At 39.9% G+C, this 22,141-nt stretch overlaps 1 protein-coding gene across 1 annotated transcript in view; it reads right to left on the reverse strand.

Moving 5' to 3' along the window:
• Positions 1 to 22,141, reverse strand: part of MPI (mannose phosphate isomerase) — an 87,360-nt gene that overhangs the window by 5,244 nt on the left and 59,975 nt on the right. The window contains exon 7 of the mRNA XM_053717356.1: positions 2,491 to 2,699. Coding sequence (XP_053573331.1) covers positions 2,491 to 2,699 — 209 coding nt within the window. The remainder of the gene's footprint in view (positions 1 to 2,490; positions 2,700 to 22,141) is intronic.

Raw genomic sequence — 22,141 nt, forward strand, 5'->3', positions numbered from 1 at the left:
GAGAGTGACTGAAATGTGTGTTGTGGTAATGAGATATTAAGGATGTCTGATTTTTGTAAATTTACTAGGATCTTTGAGAATCGTCCGAATGTTGTAATCGCCGGAACGGATTTGAACGGAGAGGTTACAGTGAAAAGCATGTCATCTGCATATAAGGCGATTTTAAAGTCATGTGGTCCAATTTCTATAACCTAGATATTTTGATTGGATCTTACATGTGCAGCAAGGACCTCCATTGTCAAAATAAATAAAGTGGGTGACAGAGGGCACCCCCTGCCTCGTACTGTTGTTGATGTCAAATGGGTTTGATGGCATACCATTTGCCTTGACTGGCCCTGGGGTGGGTGTACAAGCTAAACATTTGTGTGCCTACTCCTATTGCTAGTAAGGTTTCTTTAAAAAAATCACCAGTCTATAAGGTCAAATGCCTTGCATCAGTCGCAAGAAAGATAGCTGGGATCTTATTGTGTTTGGCATATGTCATCAGTGTCAGGGCTCTGATAGTGTTGTCTCTCGCCTCTCTACGTGGGACAAATCCCACCTGGTCTGTGTGTTCTATGTCTTGTAAGATTTTGCTGAGTTTTTTCCAATTTCTCCCCCAGAATTTATACATCCGTGTTTAAGAGGAATATAGGACGGTAGCTGCCTGGGTTTGTGGGAGGTTTGTTGAGCTTAGGTATAACCAAAACGTGTGCCAGTAACATATCTGTAGGTAGCTCTTGATCTTCATCTATTGTGTGGAATAGTGTTTGAAGATGGGGGGCCAATATGTGCTTGAATTATTTGTAATATGCGTTAGTGAAGCCATCTGGGCCTGGGCTCTTTTCACTGGGTAGGTCTGTTATGGCTGATAGTATCTCCTGTGTAGTTATAGGGCATCCATTTTATAGTGATCATTTTTAATACTTTTTTTCTCCATAATTACAATTGATTAATTAAGGAAAATACTGCTACTATGAATGATATTAAAAATGTTCCCATGCTGTTCAGTCCACACGAAAAAAGATGTCTACCGTAAATAAGAGAGTCATTTTTTTATTCAATTGCCAAAGACAGAACATGCTGTGACCTGATAAGTTATTGCAGAAAATGCAGCATTTCTGCAGAAAGAACAGGACACTGTTAAAACTTTTGGTTTGCAGGCTGTTCTCTTCAAACAGCACTGTGCGTTGTCTGCACTGTGTATGTTTTCCTTAACTGTTTGAAGAGAACAGTCAAATAAGGAGCAGCTCTGCAAAGCATTAGCACACTGATTGATGACTGGCTCAAGGATTTTTTCAACCACGCCCCCTAGTCTTTCACGGTGTGCAAAGCTGTGACTCCTGAATGTAAGGAATTCTTGTGAGCAATGCACCTATTTTTATTACTACGTTTTTACCTCATAATTATGTGATGTTTGTCTCTTGAATATATTTTTCCTTTGCTCTCAGTCTTTTTAAAAACTAAACAAAAATTCCTTTTTTTTTTGCAATTAAATTTTCAACCGCGGCAATATATTATAAAACGTAAACTATTGTTCATTCTCTAGTTTATCAACACACTGCAACTGAGCTGGTGCTTTAGTGTAGCTGCCTAATTTAAAATTTTATTTCAAAAATTTTCACCCAAAAATATAAAATATCTCATCGCAGAAAAGTGAAAAAAAGTTCTGCATCCGGGTTCAAAAATAAAGACCACCAATGGATACCCTGGATAAAGGGCCCACTTTGGGTCCCTAAAGTGTAAGTGGTAGCAGCACAAAAGTGATTAATGTGAGGCATAGGTTAAAGTGAATGTAAATTTTGATGCTAAAGTGACCGTTTTTTAAAAAATTTGATTAAAAACAGGGGCACTTTAATTCATCAAAATTTACATTTCACTCCAGTTGTGAAAATAAACTTACCTTTTACTCTTGACAGCAGCTCCAGCTTCCTCCACCCGTTGCAAAGCCTCTTACTGGGTCTAAAGTTAGGAATTCGGCTTCCTCCAATCACGGCGTTGAATCAGACACTGGTGGGGGGGGGGTTGGGGAGCCGTGATTGGAGGATGACCTATCCATCATTTCTGACATCAGAAATGGCTTGCGACGACCGGAGGAAGCTGGAGCTGCTGTCAAGTTTAAAAGGTAAGTTTGTTTTCACAACACGAGTGAAATGTAAATTTTGATGAATTAAAGTGCCCCTGTTTTTAATCTAATTTTTAAAAACTGTGCACTTTAGCATCAAAATTTACATTCACTTTAATAGGCGTCTGGGAGGGCGCAAATGATCAGGGTGGTTAAGTTCTAGACAACAATTATGTTAACTTAAAGCCCCTATGCTTTGTAATGTACAGGAAAGTGGAGAAAATGAATGAATCCTCTAATGATAATGAAGTTATTTTTATAAACATTTCTAATTAAAAAAAAAAAAAAATTTTATAAAAAAAACCCACAACTATAAGTTTCCTTGGAAATGTGTCCTATTTCTATTGCCCTTTTCAGGTATATTGTAGCCATGGGTTTCCTCTCACCTCAATCTTGATGACGGAGAAATCCGGTATTGGAGGGTTATAAAGAAGCGCATAAGGGTCTCCACTGATAGGAACAGGAGTGAAAAGCTTTGAGCTAGCAGGAGCCGGAATATAAGTCAGCATCTCACACAAGGTTTGAACGTCTATAAACTTAGGGGTGAGACCAGCACGGACTGTGTTATCTGAGCATGCCATACACTCCATACAGTCTGAATAAAGAAAAAGACTAATTATTATATACAGTAAATGACTATGGAAAATATGAAATTCACATAACAGTCAATTAAAGCCAGGGCTGGTACCAAAATAGCCAGAAGAGACTGTATACTGTTATAGTGTCATCTCCAAAAGGTTTGTTAATGAAGTGGGTATCCTAATTAACTTAAAGGGACGTGAAACAAATAGTTTCTTTCATGATTCAGATAGAGCATGCAATTTTAAATAACTTTCCATTTTACTTCTTATCAAATTTGCTTCATTTTCTTGGTATCTTTAATTGAAGAGTAAAACTAGGTAGGCTCATAAGAGCTCAGGAGTGTGCACGTGTCTTTAGTATATATGTTGCTGCACATATATGCCTCATTATTGGCTTTCAGAAAGCTAATAGTAGTGCATTACTGCTCCTTCAACAAAGGATATCAAGATAATTAAGCAAATTAGATAATAGTAGTAAATTGGTATGCTTAAAATCTGAAATAAAGAAACAAATTTGGGTTATGTCCCTTTAAAGAAGTGCTGCCTATTATCATTACAAGCAGCTCAAGTTACATATAAACACAATACAAACAATGCTAATCATAGGTAAATATATTTGTGATAGGAAAGCCATGTGGGCAACTAAAGTTATCACAGAATTCACCAAAAGCATTTTTGAAAATTTAATTTTACTGCAAAAATGCTTATTATCAAATTTGAAATGCACAACTCTTTTCCATTAACTTATGGTGCAGTTTATCTGTTTATGCTATAGGCTATAGAGTATTTACCTAGATATGTGGAAAAGCCCATTTACATCTGCTTTTAATGGGACACAACAGGCAACATACAGTGTTCTGCACAGAAAATGTTAACAGATGGGCGGCATTATGTGGTAGCCATTTATTAATAACATTTTGTGTTATTTATAAATATTATTTAAAGAGACAGTCAACTCTAAAAAATGTATTGTTTAAAAAGACACCACAGCCAAAGGCTTAAATATCCCTCCCACTTCCCCTATCTCCCACTCATTCTGCCAAGGGAACAAGGAAAAGTAGGAGAAACATCAGGGTATAAAAGGTGCCAGAAGAAATAATATAAAAACGGGGGCCACCCATCTAAAAATAAATTACGGGCAGGGTCGTGGACTCTCCCTGCCAGGAAGGAAAGGGATTTATCTGGTAAGCATAAATGATGTTTTTCTTCTATAAGGCAGGGAGATTCCACAACTTCATTCCTTACTGTTGGGAAAAATATACCCAAGCTCCAGAGGACACTGAATGAATAAGGGTAGGGAACAGAAAAAAGAGGCGGACCCTATTCTGAGGGCACCACAGAATGCAAAATTTTTCTCCCGAAAGCTGCTTCAGCCAAAGCAAACACATCAAACTTGTAAAATTTAGAAAAAGTGTGTAAGGAGGACCAGGTAGTCGCCATACAAATCTGATCTATTGAGGCTTTGTTCTTAAAAGCCCAAGAGGAAGCCACTGCTCTAGTGGAATAAACCGTTATCCTCTCAGCAGGCTGTCGTCCCGCTGTCTCATAAGCTAAGAGGATGACACTCCTCAACCAGAAAGATAGAGAAGTCGTAGTAGCCTTCTGCCCCTTACGCTTCCCTGCATAGATGACAAAGATTGTCTGAATTCCTTAATAGCTGAAGATAGAACTTCAAGGCACGAACCACATCTAGATTGTGAAGCAAATGTTCCTTTTCTGAAGAAGGATTAGGACACAAGGAAGGAACAACAATTTCTTGATTAATGTTACGATTCAACACCAGGAACCCTAGTTTAGTGCGTAAAACCCCCTTATCAGCATGAAAAAAACAGATAAGGGGGAGCACATTGCAAAGCAAAAATCTCAAACTCTGCGGACACAGGCAATAGCCAACAAAAAAAAAAAACCCTCCAAGATAACAATTTAATATCAACAGTATGCATAGGCTCAAACGGAGCCAGCTGCAAAACACTAAGAACAAGATTAAGGCTCCAAGGCGGAGCCCCAGATCTAAACACGGGTCTGATCCTAGCCAAAGCCTTATCAAAGGACTGCACATCAGGAAGTTCAGCCAATCTTTTGTGCGGTAACACCAACAGGGCCGATATCTGTCCCTTCAGGGAACTAGCAGATAAACCCTTCTCCAGTCCATCCTGGAGGAAAGCTAAAATTCTGGCAACCTTAACCTTACACCAGGAAAAACCACGCTCTTCACACCAGTACAAATAAGTCCTCCATACTTTATGGTAGATACAAGTAACTGGTTTACGAGCTTGAACCAGAGAGCGTCGATAACACTCTCAGAAAACCCTCTCTTGGCTAAGACTAAGCGTTCAATCTCCACGCAGTCAGCCTCAGAGAATCTAGATTTTGATGAATGAAGGGACCCTCTATCAGCAGATCTCTGCGACAAGGTAACCTCCACTAAGGAGATGTGGACATCCCCACCAGATCCGTAAACCACGTCCTTTGCAGCCACGACGGAGCAATCAGAATCAGAGATGCTCGCTCCTGCTTGATGTGAGCCATAAAACGAGGGAGAAGCGGTTATGGAGGAAAAAGATAAATGAGTCTAAACCTCTATTGTACTGATAGGGCATCGATCAGTTCCGCCTGAGGATCCCACAACCTCACCCCGTACCTGGGTAGCTTGGTATTAAGGCGAGATGCTATGAGATCTATCTCCGGCATCCTCCACTCGCTGAATATCTCTGCAAACACCTCGGGGTGAAGAGACCATTCCCCTGGGTAAAAGGATTGCCTGCTGAGGAAGTCCGCTTCCCAGTTGTCCACACCCGGAATGTGGATCACTGACAGCATACATTTGTGAGTCTCCACCCACTCTAGTCTCTAAAAATACTTCTCTCATTGCCAAGGAACTTCTCGTTCCCCCCCTGATGGTTGAAATAGACAACCAAGGTTATATTGTCTGATTGGAATCTGATAAACTGGGACGCACCCAGAAGGGGCCAAGTCTTCAAGCCATTGAAGATTGCTCGGAGTTCCAAAGTATTGATCGGAAGGGAGGACTCCTCCTAAGTCCACAGACCTTGTGCCTTCTTGGCACCCCAAACGTCTCCCCAGCTGGAAAGGCTTGTGTCCGTAGTTACAATCTCTCAGGATGGTCTCAAAAAGCACGTGCCTTGGTACAGATGATCTGGACAGAACCACCAGGAGTGCAAGTCTCGACAGGTTGTCCAGCACAATCTGTTGAGACAGATCTGAATGGTCAACGTTCCATTGTCTCAGCATGCAAAGTTGTAAGGGTCTGAGGTGGAATCTGGCAAAAGGAATGATGTCCATGCAGGACACCATGAGTCCGATTACCTCCATACACTGAGCCACTGAGGGTCTCAAGACATGCAGAAATTAGCTTGCAACATCTTTAATCGTGAGGAATATTCTCATGGAATTAGAAAATTAGACAGTTACTGTCCCTTAGACCTATTCTTCTTATCCTGCAGTAGGAAGGCACCTTTCCCTCCGGTAACCATAGAGATAATGGAGTCCAGTCCTGGACTTCAACCAGAGAACCCGGCAGGCTAGAACCGCAAAGACAGCAGCCTTTGCATTTATACAAATAATCGGTATATTCGCGTCACAGATGAAGGAGTTAGCAATTCTCAGTGCTTTAATTCTCTCCTTAATATCCTCGAGTGGAGTTTCCACCTCAATAAGCTCCAACAGAGTGTCGCACCAGTAGGCAGCTGCTCCACAACCGTGGCTACAGCTGCCGCCGGTTGAAATAAAAACCCTGTATGTAGAAACATCCTCCTCAGAAAAGTTTCCATATTCTTATCCATAGGCTCTAAGGGATGGAGCCCCACAATTCTAATCGGGAATAATTTTTAAAAAGTAGACGAGGGGGAAAAGTTCCTACAATTTACCATTCGTTACTAATAATGTTCGCCATATTTACTGGCACAGGAAAGGTCAGAGGAACCTTCCTATCTTCATAAACCCTGTCTAATTTAGGGATCTAAGGCGCTTTAGGGAGTGTAGCGTCTGGAACCTCTAGTGTAGACAGAACCTCCTTTAATAAAAAACGCAGATGCTCAATTTTAAATCTAAAAAAGGGAGGGTTTCTCCGCTGAAGGAGGTTTAGAAACTGAAGTCTCGGACTCAGAAAGTTCACCCTCTGCAGCTACAGAGGTTAACTCATCCTCCGATAGCTGGGATATAGTAGCTAAATACGACAAATATTTAGATAACTCTAGGTCAGTAGAACTATGTTTAACCTTTCTCTTGCGTTTGTTAGAGCAAGGAAAGGCACTCAAGTCTGCAGACACCGCCAATTGTAACTGCGCGGTGAAGTCCGCTGGAAAAAGGCCTCCTCCAGATAGAGGATTAGTTGAGCTGCGGAGAACTGCATATGGAGCGGGTAATGTAGAAAGGCTAGTAATTTCTCGTGAAAAAAGCACTATGAGCGCTAGGAGTATTAGCAGGCTTGTCTCCCTTATTAGACTTTAGAACAGTGTTTAGGCAAATAGAACAAAATTGAGCAGGCAGGCAAACCCCAGCCTCCTCACAATATAAACAGGAATTATTAATCAATACAGAAGGAGCAGAACCTTCTAATGTAGTATCAGAGTCATCCATAGCTTTGTATATACCCACAGACAGACAAGCAAAAAGAAACACTTTTATTAAAAAAACAGCACCTTAGTACTCCCAATGGCTGGGGCACTCACTACCTCCTAGACCCAGACAGCCAACAGTGAAAACGCTCTCCTCAGGAGTGATGTCTGCAGCAGGATCTTAAGAAATGAAAGAGACCGCACCCGGTACGTAAGACAGAACTATCCCTGCTATGAAAAAAGGGCGCCAAGCCAACACTTCAAAAACGAAACCTGTTTGTTCCAAGCCAAAATACACACATTCTATGAGCCTAAAAAAACCTCTCACATTAAGATGATATACATCCCCAAACTGTTCAAATAATCTCTCTGAAGGAGATATTAGCCCATGATCCTATTAAGGTATAAAGGAGCCACACTGTGACCCTGTATAGTGTTTTAAACAGGCACAGCCTCTCAAGTGTGACAGTCTTGCAGTAGCGCTTCTGACATGGACTTGAGTGTGTAGCAGCAAGCAGTGAAACTCGTTAACACTGATTGCTCAGGAGCTGTTAGTATATGTTAGCCTTACTGACGCCATCTTGTTTTAGTTGCCATTTTGTCTTAGGCATTCATCTTGTCTAAGAAAGGTTTATTATAACAGTTTATTATGTAGTGAGAAAGATGTATATGTTATGAATCTTTGTATAGCTAGAATGGCCTTGTGAATGTTCCTGGCGATGCGCCTGGAAGCCGTTATCTCTATAAGATGCCCACACTGCCTTGCTTTGGGCTGGGCTGTGGGCCCAGATGTACCTTTATTATGGTTATAGAAACATTTCTTCTCAAAACTCTATTTTATCCAATTATAATAATGAGCTTATTTCTTTCATTTGAAACACTGTGTAAAATGATGTAGTCATGAACGCGTCACTGTGTTAACCCTCTATGCTGTAATCACTGCCTATAAAATGTATTGTTCATCTTCTAATAAACAGAATAGGTGTTAGACTGATTGCTGCGTGGTCCGATTCCTGTTCTCTGGGATATCCCATCAAGTAACCCATTAATTTCTAGGTGAAAGTGTATGATCCAGGCCAAGTGCTGACTGACACACTCCCCCCCCCCCCCCCTGAAAATAACACCTAACAATTCTGGTGTCAGATCATGGGATTTGCACTGGGTAAGTAGATAAGTGTTTTTTTACTCTACTTTTCCCTCTGAGAATCTGAACCTAAATTTTTATTATTTAAAAAAAAAGAAAAAAAAAGGTGTTGGTGAGATATATATATATATATATATATATATATATATATATATATATATATATATATATATATATATATATATATATATATATAGGGTTAAGGGGTTCCTGCGGTGAAGGCGCAGGTTTTGCGGAGGTTCCAGTCCTGCCGGCATTTATAAGTGGCAAGTTTGAGTCTTGCTTTGTATTAACCCCTCTAGACAGGTTACAGTCCTGCTAGTTTAGACAGGTGTGGAGTCCTGTCTGGTGAAGCACGCAGAAAAAAGTTAGCGTGCACTTGACGGGCGGTTGAAGTCCCCCAGGCAGAGTGGCAGTGCTGTGTTACAGTGAGTTAGAGTCTCATCTGTGTTGAAGTTTTCCCTATATATTCCTATAGTAGAGTTTTATTACCTATCACTGGAATTGAATTGGTATTTGGTGCTGCTTTTGCTTGATTGCTTATGCTAATACTGCCATATAACTGTGCTGTGCTTAGAAAATATTAAGTAATTGTGCATTTTATCACTGCTGCTGCTATTATTGTGTTGTGGAAATGGGGCTGCTCATAGTACAAATTGTGATAGTAATGCTGAGATTCAGAAATGTAATATTAAGTATAAATCTGTTCAGCATGTACCATCTAGTGCTGGTAAGAATACCTTACGTATTACAAACCCTAATCCAGTTAAAGGTGAAACTCCTGATAAATGGGGGACGAAGAATGGAGACAGAGCAGGTGGAAGACATTGTTGTTGCATCTTTGGTAGCTAAAAAAAAGGGTTAACAATTTCTATTCAGGACAGAAGCATTTCAGGCAGAGAGATATCCACTCCAGAAAGGGAGAGGGATTATAAAACTGTCAGTGAGCACAGCTCTGTAGATTCAGTGAAAATATGTGCTCCTGTGTTAAAGAATGTTGTGGGCATAGAAGGGGGGCCACCGAGCGCACACACCAGATCACATATTCAGAGAACAGGAAAAAAAAAACTGTTACAGAAGCTCCGTTTGTAAAACTCTTTTGTTGTATGTGTGTTTGCAGTAACAAAACATAGATTCTGTGTATTTTATGTGTAATGAGTGTTGGTCGGTCGGTTCTCACTGTGTCTTGTATGACTTGTAAAAGATTTACTCTAAACCAAAAGATCTGAGGATGTATTATCCTGTCTAAAATTTGTTTATGTCTCAATCTGGTGGGAAAATGGCCATTCCTTGCAAATTCGGACGCTTTCAGATACATTTTAAATTTGGTAGAAAGTTAATCTTATTGTATTCCTAAATGTCTTTGGTATGTTATGAATTATATGTTTTCCTGAAAGAAAGAGAACATTAATGTGTTTTCTGTGTCACTAAAAGTTTGATGTATGTTGAAATTGCTTTAGAATAAATGTTGGGAGTGAATTTATGGTATGCAAGTTGATATGAGCTTGTGTGGGTATCGCTGTAAAAATGACCTTGGTGCATTTTTTTTCTTTCTTTCTGAATGGTAATTATTCAGGCTAGTTTCTTAGCTAAGAAATCGGACGTTGTAATGAGGTATTTTGAAGTGTTATTGTTGTAACTTGATTTTAAAGTCATATGTATGTTCTTAATTATGTGTGTTAATAACAATTTTTAGTTTTAAGTGATATTTGTTTTATGCAAATAAAGACTGTCCACCTGTTGCGGCATATAAATATATTGTTTTTGCAAGTGAACTAATTAAAGGATTTGTAAATGTGCGGATGATTGTGTGACTTTCGGTCACGTTCTGGTAAATGAAAATAGATTAACAGGTTGATTCAAGTATGTTGTGGGAGTAATGCAAGATTCATGCAAGGAGTTAAAACAGGAGAATAGAAAACACTATACGCTGTATGCTATTAAATGTATCTAAAGTATTTGGATCTGTTTCTGTTGCAAGTAGAGTAATTCAGTAGAGTTATATAATATTAATAGGTAACATATTACTGTGTAATATTATTTATGCTGTGATGGCTCTCATTTAAATATGCAGGTTATGATACAGTAAAGAAGTAGAATTGTAATGGTAAATAAGACAAGTGTCTTAATCATAGCTAGGTTATATATATGTAATATACATGTTATAAATGGTCAGTTCAATGATTTGTTATTTCAGCTGTCTACTATAAAAAAAGTAGGAGAAATGGTATTTTCAGGTTTATTTGTATATATGAAGTAGTTGCTTTTGGGCTTTTAAATCACAGTCTATTACAATGGGTTAAGTTTCAGGTTATAGCATATCTCATTGTCCTTATCTGATATTTGTCTGGAAAACTGAGCTATTTGTAAACAATAAAAGACACTCCATCAGGTGAGGTGGATCATTAAGAACAATTTAAAGGGGAAATTTTTGGAGAAACTGTACTTTTAATCTATTAGTGTTTGCACTGTGCATGCAAGCATGGGCTATATAGAACAGTGGCTGTACCATTATTATCTGACCTTTCGCGGAATATAGTACTTAGGTGTTTGTGTGTTCCTTTGTAAAGTTATGGTTAGGGATTTTATGTGTAAATATGCAACTAGAGATTATTGATCTTCTGAAGTGATCGCATTATTAGTGTGATCTCATAGTATTGTGCATGGTAGAATTTGCAAATCTAAGGCATAGAAAGTTGTTATAGAATTTTAATTATTTGTAGTATTTTGCTAGTGCTGTGTTTCAGTGAATGTATGTATATGTGTTGAATTTCAGGTTGATTCTGGTTGTTAAAAGTTTGTGCCGGCTGTTAATGTTTTGTGGAATGGACAGTTGGTTTTAAGTGTTCTCTAAGAGAATTATATGTTTTTATTTTTAGTGAATGCGTGTGGAAGGGTGCTGTATGAATGGAACATTGAATATTGAGGTGTATTAGATTTTGCCTGATGTTAAGAATAGTATACTACGGAGTGCATGAATTGTCTTTTAGTTTGCTGTTATATTGTGTTTGCGTGACACATAGGGTGTTTCACGCGAACAAAGGGGGAAGTATTGATAAATATCTTTATGTGATTTGGGTGATTGTTTTAAGTAAGAAAATAAACCTAAAATGTTTTTATTTTTCTATTTTGTTCTTGACACAATATTTGTATTTGCAGGATGAGATCATGAAGCTGTATCCAGAGAGTAAAAAACACTAACTGAATTATTTTTGAGTTTTTCATATTTAGGTAAAATCTGTACAGATAAAATTCCATAGTGCACTCTACAAAAGATTGAAGATTGAATGCAAGTAAACCTTTTAAATAAAGAAATGCCTGGTGCCTAGGTGAAGAAAGAAAAAAAGAAGAAAAAAGACCTTTTGTCAAGTTTGTTTTAACCCCTTAACAACGCATGTTGTACAGGGTACGTCGCACACAACCTGGTCTTTAAAAACCAGCGACGTACCCTGTACGACATTAGGGTTTAAAGCGGCTGGAAGCGATCCTGATCGCTTCCAGACGCTTTCCGGTTATTGCAGTGATGCCTTGACATCGAGGCATCCTGTAATAACTCTCCTTGGCCATCCGATACAGAGAGCCACTCTGTGGCCCTCTCTGCACCGGACATCGATGGCCGGTATCGTTGGTGGGTGGGAGCCAGTCTGGGAGGCGGTTGGGCGGCCATCGATGGGCCGTGTGATGTGGAGGGGGGCGGGATCATGGGCGGGATCGCCGGGGCACGCGCACGGGAGCGCACGCGTGCACAGGGCACGCGCATGGGAGCCAGCAACGGGTAGGGAACCGCTACACTGCGGAAAAAATGTGAACAGAAAGTTGGGAAAAAAAATAATAATAAAAATGATCTAAGGGATCTCGGAGGGAGGGAGGTGGGCGGCAAGCTACACTACAGAAAAATTATAAAAAAATAATAAAAAAATATATTTTATTGTAAACTGGGTACTGGCAGACAGCTGCCAGTACCCAAGATGGCTGCTAATACGTTAGAGGGGGAGGGTTAGATAGAGAGCTGTTTGAGGGGGGATCAGGGAGGTTGGGGGCTAAGGGGGGATCCTAAACATTAGCATATGTAAATATGCAAAAAAAAAATAATTATTTTTTGAGATACCTTTTATTTTAGTATTGGCAGACTTTCTGCCAGTACTTAAGATGGCGGGGACAATTGTGGGGTGGGGGAGGGAAGAGAGCTATTTGGGAGGGATCAGGGGGTGTGATATGTCAGGTGGGAGGCTGATCTCTACAGTAAAGCTAAAATTAACCCTGCAAGCTCCCTACTTAACCCCTTCACTGCTGGGCATAATACACGTGTGGTGCGCAGCTGCATTTAGCGGCCTTCTAATTACCAAGAAGCAACGCCAAAGCCATATATGTCTGCTATTTCTGAACAAAGGGAGTCACAGAGAAGCTTTTACAACCATTTGTGCCATAATTGCACAAGCTGTTTGTAAATAATTTCAGTGAGAAACCTAAAATTGTGAAAAATTTAACGTTTTTTTTTATTTGATCTCATTTGGCGGTGAAATGGTGGCATGAAATATACCAAGATGGGCCTAGATCAATACTTGGGGTTGTCTACTACACTAAAGCTAAAATTAACCCTAGAAGCACCCTGCATGCTCCCTAATTAACCCCTTCACTGCTAGGCATAATACACGTGTGGTGCGCAGCAGTATTTAGCGGCCTTCTAATTACCAAAAAGCAACGCCAAAGCCATATATGTCTGCTTTTTCTGAACAAAGGAGATCCCAGAGAAGTGTTTACAACCATTTATGCCATAATTGAACAAGTTGTTTGTAAATAATTTCAGTGAGAAACCTGAAGTCTGTGAAAAAATTTGTGAAAAAGTGAACAATTTTTTTTTTATTTGATCTCCTTTGGCGGTGAAAGGGTGGCATGAAATATACCAAAATGGGCCTAGATCAATACTTTGGGATGTCTGCTAAAAAAAAAATATATACATGTCAAGGGATATTCAGGGATTCCTGAAAGATATCAGTGTCCCACTGTAACTAGCGCTAATTTTGAAAAAAAGTGGTTTGGAAATAGCTAAGTGCTACTTGTATTTATTGCCCTATAACTTGCAAAAAAAGTAAAGAACATGTGAACATTGGGTATTTCTAAAATCAGGATAAATTTTAGAAACTATTTAGCATGGGTGTTTTTTGGTGGTTGTAGATTTGTAACAGATTTTGGTGGTCAAAGTTAGAAAAAGTGTGTTTTTTTCCATTTTTTCCTCATATTTTATAATTTTTTATAGTAAATTATAAGATATGATGAAAATAATGGTATCTCTAGAAAGTCCATTTAATGGCGAGAAAAACGTTATATAATATGTATGGGTACAGTAAATGAGTAAGAGGAAAATTACAGCTAAACACAAACATGTAAAAATAGCCCTTAAGGGAAAGAACTTGAAAAATGGCCTTGTCCTTAAGGGGTTAACCACCATACTGCAGTAAAAGTTGCTGAACTATCTTTGGATCCATTCTTTGCTTTGCATGCTGGTACCAGCCCCAGAACTGGACTCTGGGTAATCTATGACTGTTTCCTATGATGTGTGTATTCAGAACATAAAGGCTATCCTTCTCTTGACTGTGCCTTGCCTGTTGGAATTGAAGACCTGTTACGCTGTTACAGAGTTATCCACGAGTTAAATTAGGGAAGTATTGTTTTAACTTGTTTACTTATCGCTTGTTTTGTATTCTCTTGTAATTGTGTTATTTTTATTGATCATATTAGTTATAAGAAGTCATATAGCTTTGTCTACAGAAAAGTATGCCTTATTTGTATTAGTACACATTGTAGTTTATGTACTTAAACAAAGTAACCCTCTAGATAAGTGTAACTCTAAACCTTGCAGTGTTGTAACCTATTGAATGGCCTTCTGAGTAGAGAATATGTTTGCACCTGTATAGTTTAAAGAAAATGCTGCAATATCTCAGAATATTTTAGACCCTTCACCCTTGTGGAACACAGTGAGGATACGTCTCAGCTAGAAATTTATATTAATTATACAGAGAAATATTTATGGAGTAGCATAATTATAGTTATATTGATGGTATATTTTCTACCTACAATGGCTCTTATTGGAGCTGTGTTATGAAAGCAAATGTATGTTTCCCTTTTATTAACTGGTATGGTATCTGTAATTTGAGTTTTGTAAATGTTTGTCAATTAAAGGAATTATCTTACCATAAAGATGTGTTTACCTTTAAAAGAGTTTGTAGTTTTAATAATGTTATGATTGTATTCTTTCCTCATACAGGAGCGCGAGAGAATGTAGGTTGCATAAAATAATTATTAAACTAGTAGTGTTTATATCAGATGAGACTGCTATTAAGATCATAGTTGGAGAATTATAAACTTTACATATAGTAGCTTTGCAGAATAAAGGAACACTAGGTTATTAGTTCAAAGAGAAAGTGTGAAGAAATTCATTTTAAAGCCATGCAGCCTCTTGATGAAGTCTAGCAGTTTTTACTTGCTCAGTATTTATGTTTAAAGTATTATTTAAATTGTATAGAGAAGCTGTGAGTTATTCTCTGTAAACGTTTCAATGTATTTAGTTTGTATTATATATCCACAATGTTTTCCTGGTTTTAAATGACATAGGATAAGTTAAGCTATTAAAGGAATTGTGATGCTTACAAAAAGGTGAAAGAAGTTTTATTTGGACATAATTGTGATTGTATCGGGGGGTGTGCTCATCTTGTGCTGTTTTGTTTCCCTCTTAGACTCCTTCTGACTCGAGTGTCTGCTTGCTATTGGGATCCACTGGCTTTCCTTGTCTACCCCATGAACAAACCATCGGACTTCCAACATCTACCTGCAGAAGAACACTGGATAAGCACCCCTACTGCAAATGGACTATGGTATTGAAGCAGAGTGTCTGAGGAAGGTGGAGCTCTAAGAGGACAAAGACTGTTCTTAAAATGATCAGAGGCCACTCAGAGACACTTGTGCTGTACCCATGTCATGCTTCACTGTGGAGAATGTACAGAGCAAGAAACTGTCGGAAATATTGGGGGGGGGGTGCTAGCAATGCAGGTTGAGAAATAAAGATGAAGCGTTGTTTGGGGGTAGATAGGGGGCTGGTTGGGTCTTTGTGCAGATAGACTAGTAGTTTGAGGATGCTGGGAGGTAAACGGAGAGTATTGGAGGGGCCATACCTATGTGCAGTGACCAATTGTGCCCTATTGGCTTATAAAATTATAGCAGTAAATGTGAATACATTTCTCTACAGTATTCTCACATAGATTCATGTTATACCAAAGTATTAGGCTTATATTGTTGTTAAAGGTTTATTTACTAATTTTCTGTGCTTTTCCTTTTATGTTATTCTGTTAGAATAAAAGAGTGGTAATGTTAGGATATGTTAGCCTTGTCTAAGAAAGGTTTATTATAACAATTTATTATGTAGTGAGAAAGATGTAGATGTTATGAATCTTTGTATAGCTAGAATGGCCTTGTGAATGTTCCTGGTGATGCGCCTGGAAGCCGTTATCTCTATAGGATGCCCACACGGCCTTGCTTTGGACTGGGCTGTGGGCCCAGATGTACCTTTATTATGGTTATAGAAAAATTTCTTCTCAAAACTCTATTTTATCCAATTATAATAATGAGCTTATTTCTTTTCTGAGAAACACTGTGTAAAATGATGTAGTCATGAACGCGTCACCGTGTTAACCCTATATGCTGTAATCACTGCCTATAAAATGTATTGTTCATCTTCTAAATACAGAATAGGTGTTAGACTGATTGCTGCGTGGTCTGATTCCTGTTCTCTGGGATATCCCAGCAAGTAACCCATTCATTTCCAGGTGAAAGTGTATGATCCAGGCCAAGTGCTGACTGACACACTCCCCCCCCCCTGAAAATAACACCTAACAGGAGCTGTTAGCGAAAGTCTGGATGAGTTCACAGAAAAACTTTCCCTGCATCTCCAGACTCTAAATTTCATCAATACTCTCACTGAGAGGTTGATAACATAATTTATGTAAGAACTTACCTGATAAATTCATTTCTTTCATATTAGCAAGAGTCCATGAGCTAGTGACGTATGGGATATACATTCCTACCAGGAGGGGCAAAGTTTCCCAAACCTTAAAATGCCTATAAATACACCCCTCACCACACCCACAATTCAGTTTAACGAATAGCCAAGAAGTGGGGTGATAAGAAAAAAGTGCGAAAGCATATAAAATAAGGAATTGGAATAATTGTGCTTTATACAAAAAAATCATAACCACCACAAAAAAGGGCGGGCCTCATGGACTCTTGCTAATATGAAAGAAATGAATTTATCAGGTAAGTTCTTACATAAATTATGTTTTCTTTCATGTAATTAGCAAGAGTCCATGAGCTAGTGACGTATGGGATAATGACTACCCAAGATGTGGATCTTTCCACGCAAGAGTCACTAGAGAGGGAGGGATAAAATAAAGACAGCCAATTCCTGCTGAAAATAATCCACACCCAAAATAAAGTTTAATGAAAAACATAAACAGAAGATTCAAACTGAAACCGCTGCCTGAAGTACTTTTCTACCAAAAACTGCTTCAGAAGAAGAAAATACATCAAAATGGTAGAATTTAGTAAAAGTATGCAGAGGACCAAGTTGCTGCTTTGCAAATCTGATCAACCGAAGCTTCATTCCTAAACGCCCAGGAAGTAGAAACTGACCTAGTAGAATGAGCTGTAATCCTTTGAGGCAGAGTTTTACCCGACTCGACATAGGCATGATGAATTACAGATTTCAACCAAGATGCCAAAGAAATGGCAGAAGCTTTCTGGCCTTTTCTAGAACCGGAAAAGATAACAAATAGACTAGAAGTCTTTCGGAAAGACTTAGTAGCTTCAACATAATATTTCAAAGCTCTAACAACATCCAAAGAATGCAACGATTTCTCCTTAGAATTCTTAGGATTAGGACATAATGAAGGAACCACAATTTCTCTACTAATGTTGTTGGAATTCACAACCTTAGGTAAAAATTCAAAAGAAGTTCGCAACACCGCCTTATCCTGATGAAAAATCAGAAAAGGAGACTCACAAGAAAGAGCAGATAATTCAGAGACTCTTCTGGCAGAAGAGATCGCCAAAAGGAACAAAACTTTCCAAGAAAGTAATTTAATGTCCAATGAATGCATAGGTTCAAACGGAGGAGCTTGAAGAGCCCCCAGAACCAAATTCAAACTCCAAGGAGGAGAAATTGACTTAATGACAGGTTTTATACGAACCAAAGCTTGTACAAAAACAGAATTTATGTTTACCTGATAAATTACTTTCTCCAACGGTGTGTCCGGTCCACGGCGTCATCCTTACTTGTGGGATATTCTCTTCCCCAACAGGAAATGGCAAAGAGCCCAGCAAAGCTGGTCACATGATCCCTCCTAGGCTCCGCCTTCCCCAGTCATTCGACCGACGTAAAGGAGGAATATTTGCATAGGAGAAATCATATGATACCGTGGTGACTGTAGTTAAAGAAAATAAATCATCAGACCTGATTAAAAAACCAGGGCGGGCCGTGGACCGGACACACCGTTGGAGAAAGTAATTTATCAGGTAAACATAAATTCTGTTTTCTCCAACATAGGTGTGTCCGGTCCACGGCGTCATCCTTACTTGTGGGAACCAATACCAAAGCTTTAGGACACGGATGGTGGGAGGGAGCAAATCAGGTCACCTAGATGGAAGGCACCACGGTTTGCAAAACCTTACTCCCAAAAATAGCCTCAGAAGAAGCAAAAGTATCAAATTTGTAAAATTTGGTAAAAGTGTGCAGTGAAGACCAAGTCGCTGCCTTACATATCTGATCAACAGAAGCCTCGTTCTTAAAGGCCCATGTGGAAGCCACGGCCCTAGTGGAATGAGCTGTGATTCTTTCAGGAGGCTGCCGTCCGGCAGTCTCATAAGCCAATCTGATGATGCTTTTAAGCCAAAAAGATAGAGAGGTAGAAGTTGCTTTTTGACCTCTCCTTTTACCAGAATAAACAACAAACAAGGAAGATGTTTGTCTGAAATCCTTTGTAGCATCTAAATAGAATTTTAGAGCACGGACAACGTCCAAATTGTGTAACAAACGTTCCTTCTATGAAACTGGATTCGGACACAAAGAAGGTACAACTATCTCCTGGTTAATATTTTTGTTGGAAACAACCTTCGGAAGAAAACCAGGCTCAGTACGTAAAAACCACCTTATCTGCATGGACCAGATAGGGCGGAGAACACTGCAGAGCAGATAACTCAGAAACTCTTCTAGCAGAAGAAATTGCAACCTAAAACAAAACTTTCCAAGATAATAACTTAATATCTATGGAATGTAAGGGTTCAAACGGAACCCCTTGAAGAACTGAAAGAACTAGATTAAGACTCCAGGGAAGAGTCAAAGGTCTGTAAACAGGCTTGATTCTAACCAGAGCCTGAACAAACGCTTAAACGTCTGGCACAGCTGCCAGCCTTTTGTGAAGTAAAACAGATAAAGCAGAGATCTGTCCCTTCAGAGAACTCGCAGAAAATCCTTTCTCCAAACCTTCTTGTAGAAAGGAAAGAATCTTAGGAATTTTTATCTTGTTCCATGGGAATCCTTTAGATTCACACCAACAGATATATTTTTTCCATATATTATGGTAAATTTTTCTAGTTACAGGCTTTCTAGCCTGAATAAGAGTATCTACTACAGAATCTGAAAACCCACGCTTTGATAAAATCAAGCGTTCAAACTCCAAGCAGTCAGTTGGAGGAAAACCAGATTCGGATGTTCAAATGGACCCTGAATAAGAAGGTCCTGTCTCAAAGGTAGCTTCCATGGTGGAGCCGATGACACATTCACCAGGTCTGCATACCAAGTCCTGCGTGGCCACACAGGAACTATCAAGGTCACCGAAGCCCTCTCCAGATTGATCCTGGCTACCAGCCTGGGAAAGAGAGGAAACGGTGGGAATACATAAGCTAGGTTGAAGATCCAAGGTGCTACTATTGTATCCAATAGAGTCGCCTTGGGATCCCTGGATTTGGACCCGTAACAAGGGACCATGAAGTTCTGACGAGAGGCCATCAGAACCAAGTCTGGAATGCCCCATTATTGAGTTATTTGGGCAAAGATTTCCAGATGGAGTTCCCACTCCCCCGGATGCTCCTCCATCGCCAGGGAACTCCTTGTTACCCCCTGATGGTTGATATATGTAACAGTCGTCATGATGACTGATTGAAACCTTATGAATTTGGCCTTTGCTAGTCTAGGCCAAGCCTTGAGAGCATTGAATATCGCTCTCAGTTCCATTATGTTTATCGGGAGAAGAGAGTCTTCCCGAAACCATAGACCCTGAGTTTTCAGGGGTTCCCAGACCGCGCCCCAGCCCACCAGACTGGCGTCGGTCGTGACAATGACCTATTCTGGTCTGCGGAAGCTCATTCCCTGTGACAGGTTGTCCAGGGACAGCCACCAACGGAGTGAATCTCTGGTTATTTGATCTACTTGTATCGTCGGAGACAAGACTGTATAATCCCCATTCCACTGTCTGAGCATGCCCAGGTGCAATGGCCTTAGATGAATTCGTGCAAAAGGAACTATGTCCAGTGCCGCAACCATCAACCCTATTACTTCCATGGACTGCGCAATGGAAGGAATAAGAACAGAATGAAGTACCTGACAAGAGCTTAGAAGTTTTGATTTTCTGGCCTCTGTCAGAAAAACCTTCATTTCTAAGGAAACTATTATTGTTCCCAAGAAGGGAACTCTTGTTGACGGGGACAGAGAACTTTTTTCTATGTTCACTTTCCACCTGTGAGATCTGAGAAAGGCTAGGACAATGTCCGTATGAGCCCTTGCTTTTGACAGAGACGACACCTGAATCAGGATGTCGTCCAAGTAAGGTACTACTGCAATGCCCCTTGGTCTTAGCACCGCTAGAAGGGACCCTAGTACCCTTGTGAAAATCCTTGGAGCAGTGGCTAATCCGAATGGAAGTGCCACAGGTAATGCTTGTCCAGAAAGGCGAACCTTAGGAACCGAAAATGTTCCTTGTGGATAGGAATACGTAGGTACGCATCCTTTAAGTCAACCGTGGTCATGAATTGACCTTCCTGGATGGTAGAAAGGATCGTTCGAATGGTTTCCCTTTTGAATGATGAAACCCTTAGAAACTTGTTTAGAATCTTGAGATCTAAAATAGGTCTGAATGTTCCCTCTTATTTGGGAATTATGAACAGGTTGGAGTAAAAACCCATCCCTTGTTCTCCTAATGGAACAGGATGAATCACTCCCATGCTTAACAGGTCTTCTACACAGTGTAAGAATGCCTGTTCGAAGATAATTGAGACCCGTGGAACCTTCCCCTTGGGAGTAGTTCCCTGAATTCCAGGAGATAACCTTGAGAAACTATTTCTAGCGCCCAAGGATCCTGAACATCTCTTGCCCCAACCTGAGCAAAGAGAGAAAGTCTGCCCCCCACCAGATCCTTCCCAGATCGGGGGCCAACACTTCATGCTGTTTTGGTAGCAGTGGCAGGTGACTTGGCCTGCTTACCCTTGTTCCAGCCTTGCATCGGCCTCCAGGCTGGCTTGGTTTGAGAAGTATTACCCTCTTGCTTAGAGGGTGTAGAATTTGAGGCTGGTCCGTTTCTGCGAAAGGGACGAAAATTTGGCTTATTTTTAGCCTTAAAAGACCTATCCTGTGGGAGGGCGTGGCCCTTTCCCCCAGTGATGTCTGAAATAATCTCTTTCAAGTCAGGGCCAAACAGTGTTTTACCCTTGAAAGGGATGTTAAGCAAAAGCGCTCTGCGCGCCACGATAGCAAACCCTGAATTATTCGCCGCTAATCTAGCTAATTGCAAAGCGGCATCTAAAATAAAAAAGAGTTAGCCAATTTAAGAGCTTGAACTCTGTCCAAAACCTCCTCGTACGAAGATTCTTTATTAAGCGACTTTTCTAGTTCTTCGAACCAGAAACACGCAGCTGTAGTGACAGGAACAATGCATGAAATTGGTTGTAGAAGGTAACCTTGCTGAACAAACATCTTTTTAAGCAAACCCTCTAACCTTTAATCCATAGGATCTTGAAAGCACAACTATCTTCTATAGGAATAGAAGTGCGTTTGTTTAGAGTAGAAACCGCCCCCTCGACCTTGGGGACTGTATGCTATAAGTCCTTTCTGGGGTCGACTATAGGAAACTAATTTCTTAAATATAGGGGGAGGACAAAGGGTATGCCGGGCCTTTCCCACTCCTTATTTACTATGTCCGCCACCCGCTTGGGTATAGGAAAAACATCGGGGGGCACCGGAACCTCTAGGAACTTGTCCATCTTACCTAATTTCTCTGGAATGACCAAATTGTCACAATCATCCAGAGTAGATAATACCTCCTTAAGTAGTGCGTGGAGATGTTGAAATTTAAATTTAAAAGTTACAATATCAGGTTCTGCTTGTTGAGAAATTTTCCCTGAATCTGAAATTTCTCCCTCAGACAAAACCACCCTCCTGGCCCCTTCAGATAGGTGTGAGGGTATGTCAGAAAAGATATCATCAGCGTCCTCTTGCTCCTCAGTGTTTAAAACAGAGCAATCACGCTTTCTCTGATAAGTAGGCATTTTGGAAAAAAATGCATGCAATAGAATTATCCATTACAGCCATTAATTGTTGTATGGTAATAAGTATTGGCGCACTAGATGTACTAGGGGCCTCTTGTGTGGGCAAAACTGGTGTAGACACAGAAGGGGATGATGCAGTACCATGCTT

This window comes from Bombina bombina, chromosome 6, assembly GCF_027579735.1.
Source record: "Bombina bombina isolate aBomBom1 chromosome 6, aBomBom1.pri, whole genome shotgun sequence".
NCBI lineage: Eukaryota > Metazoa > Chordata > Amphibia > Anura > Bombinatoridae > Bombina > Bombina bombina.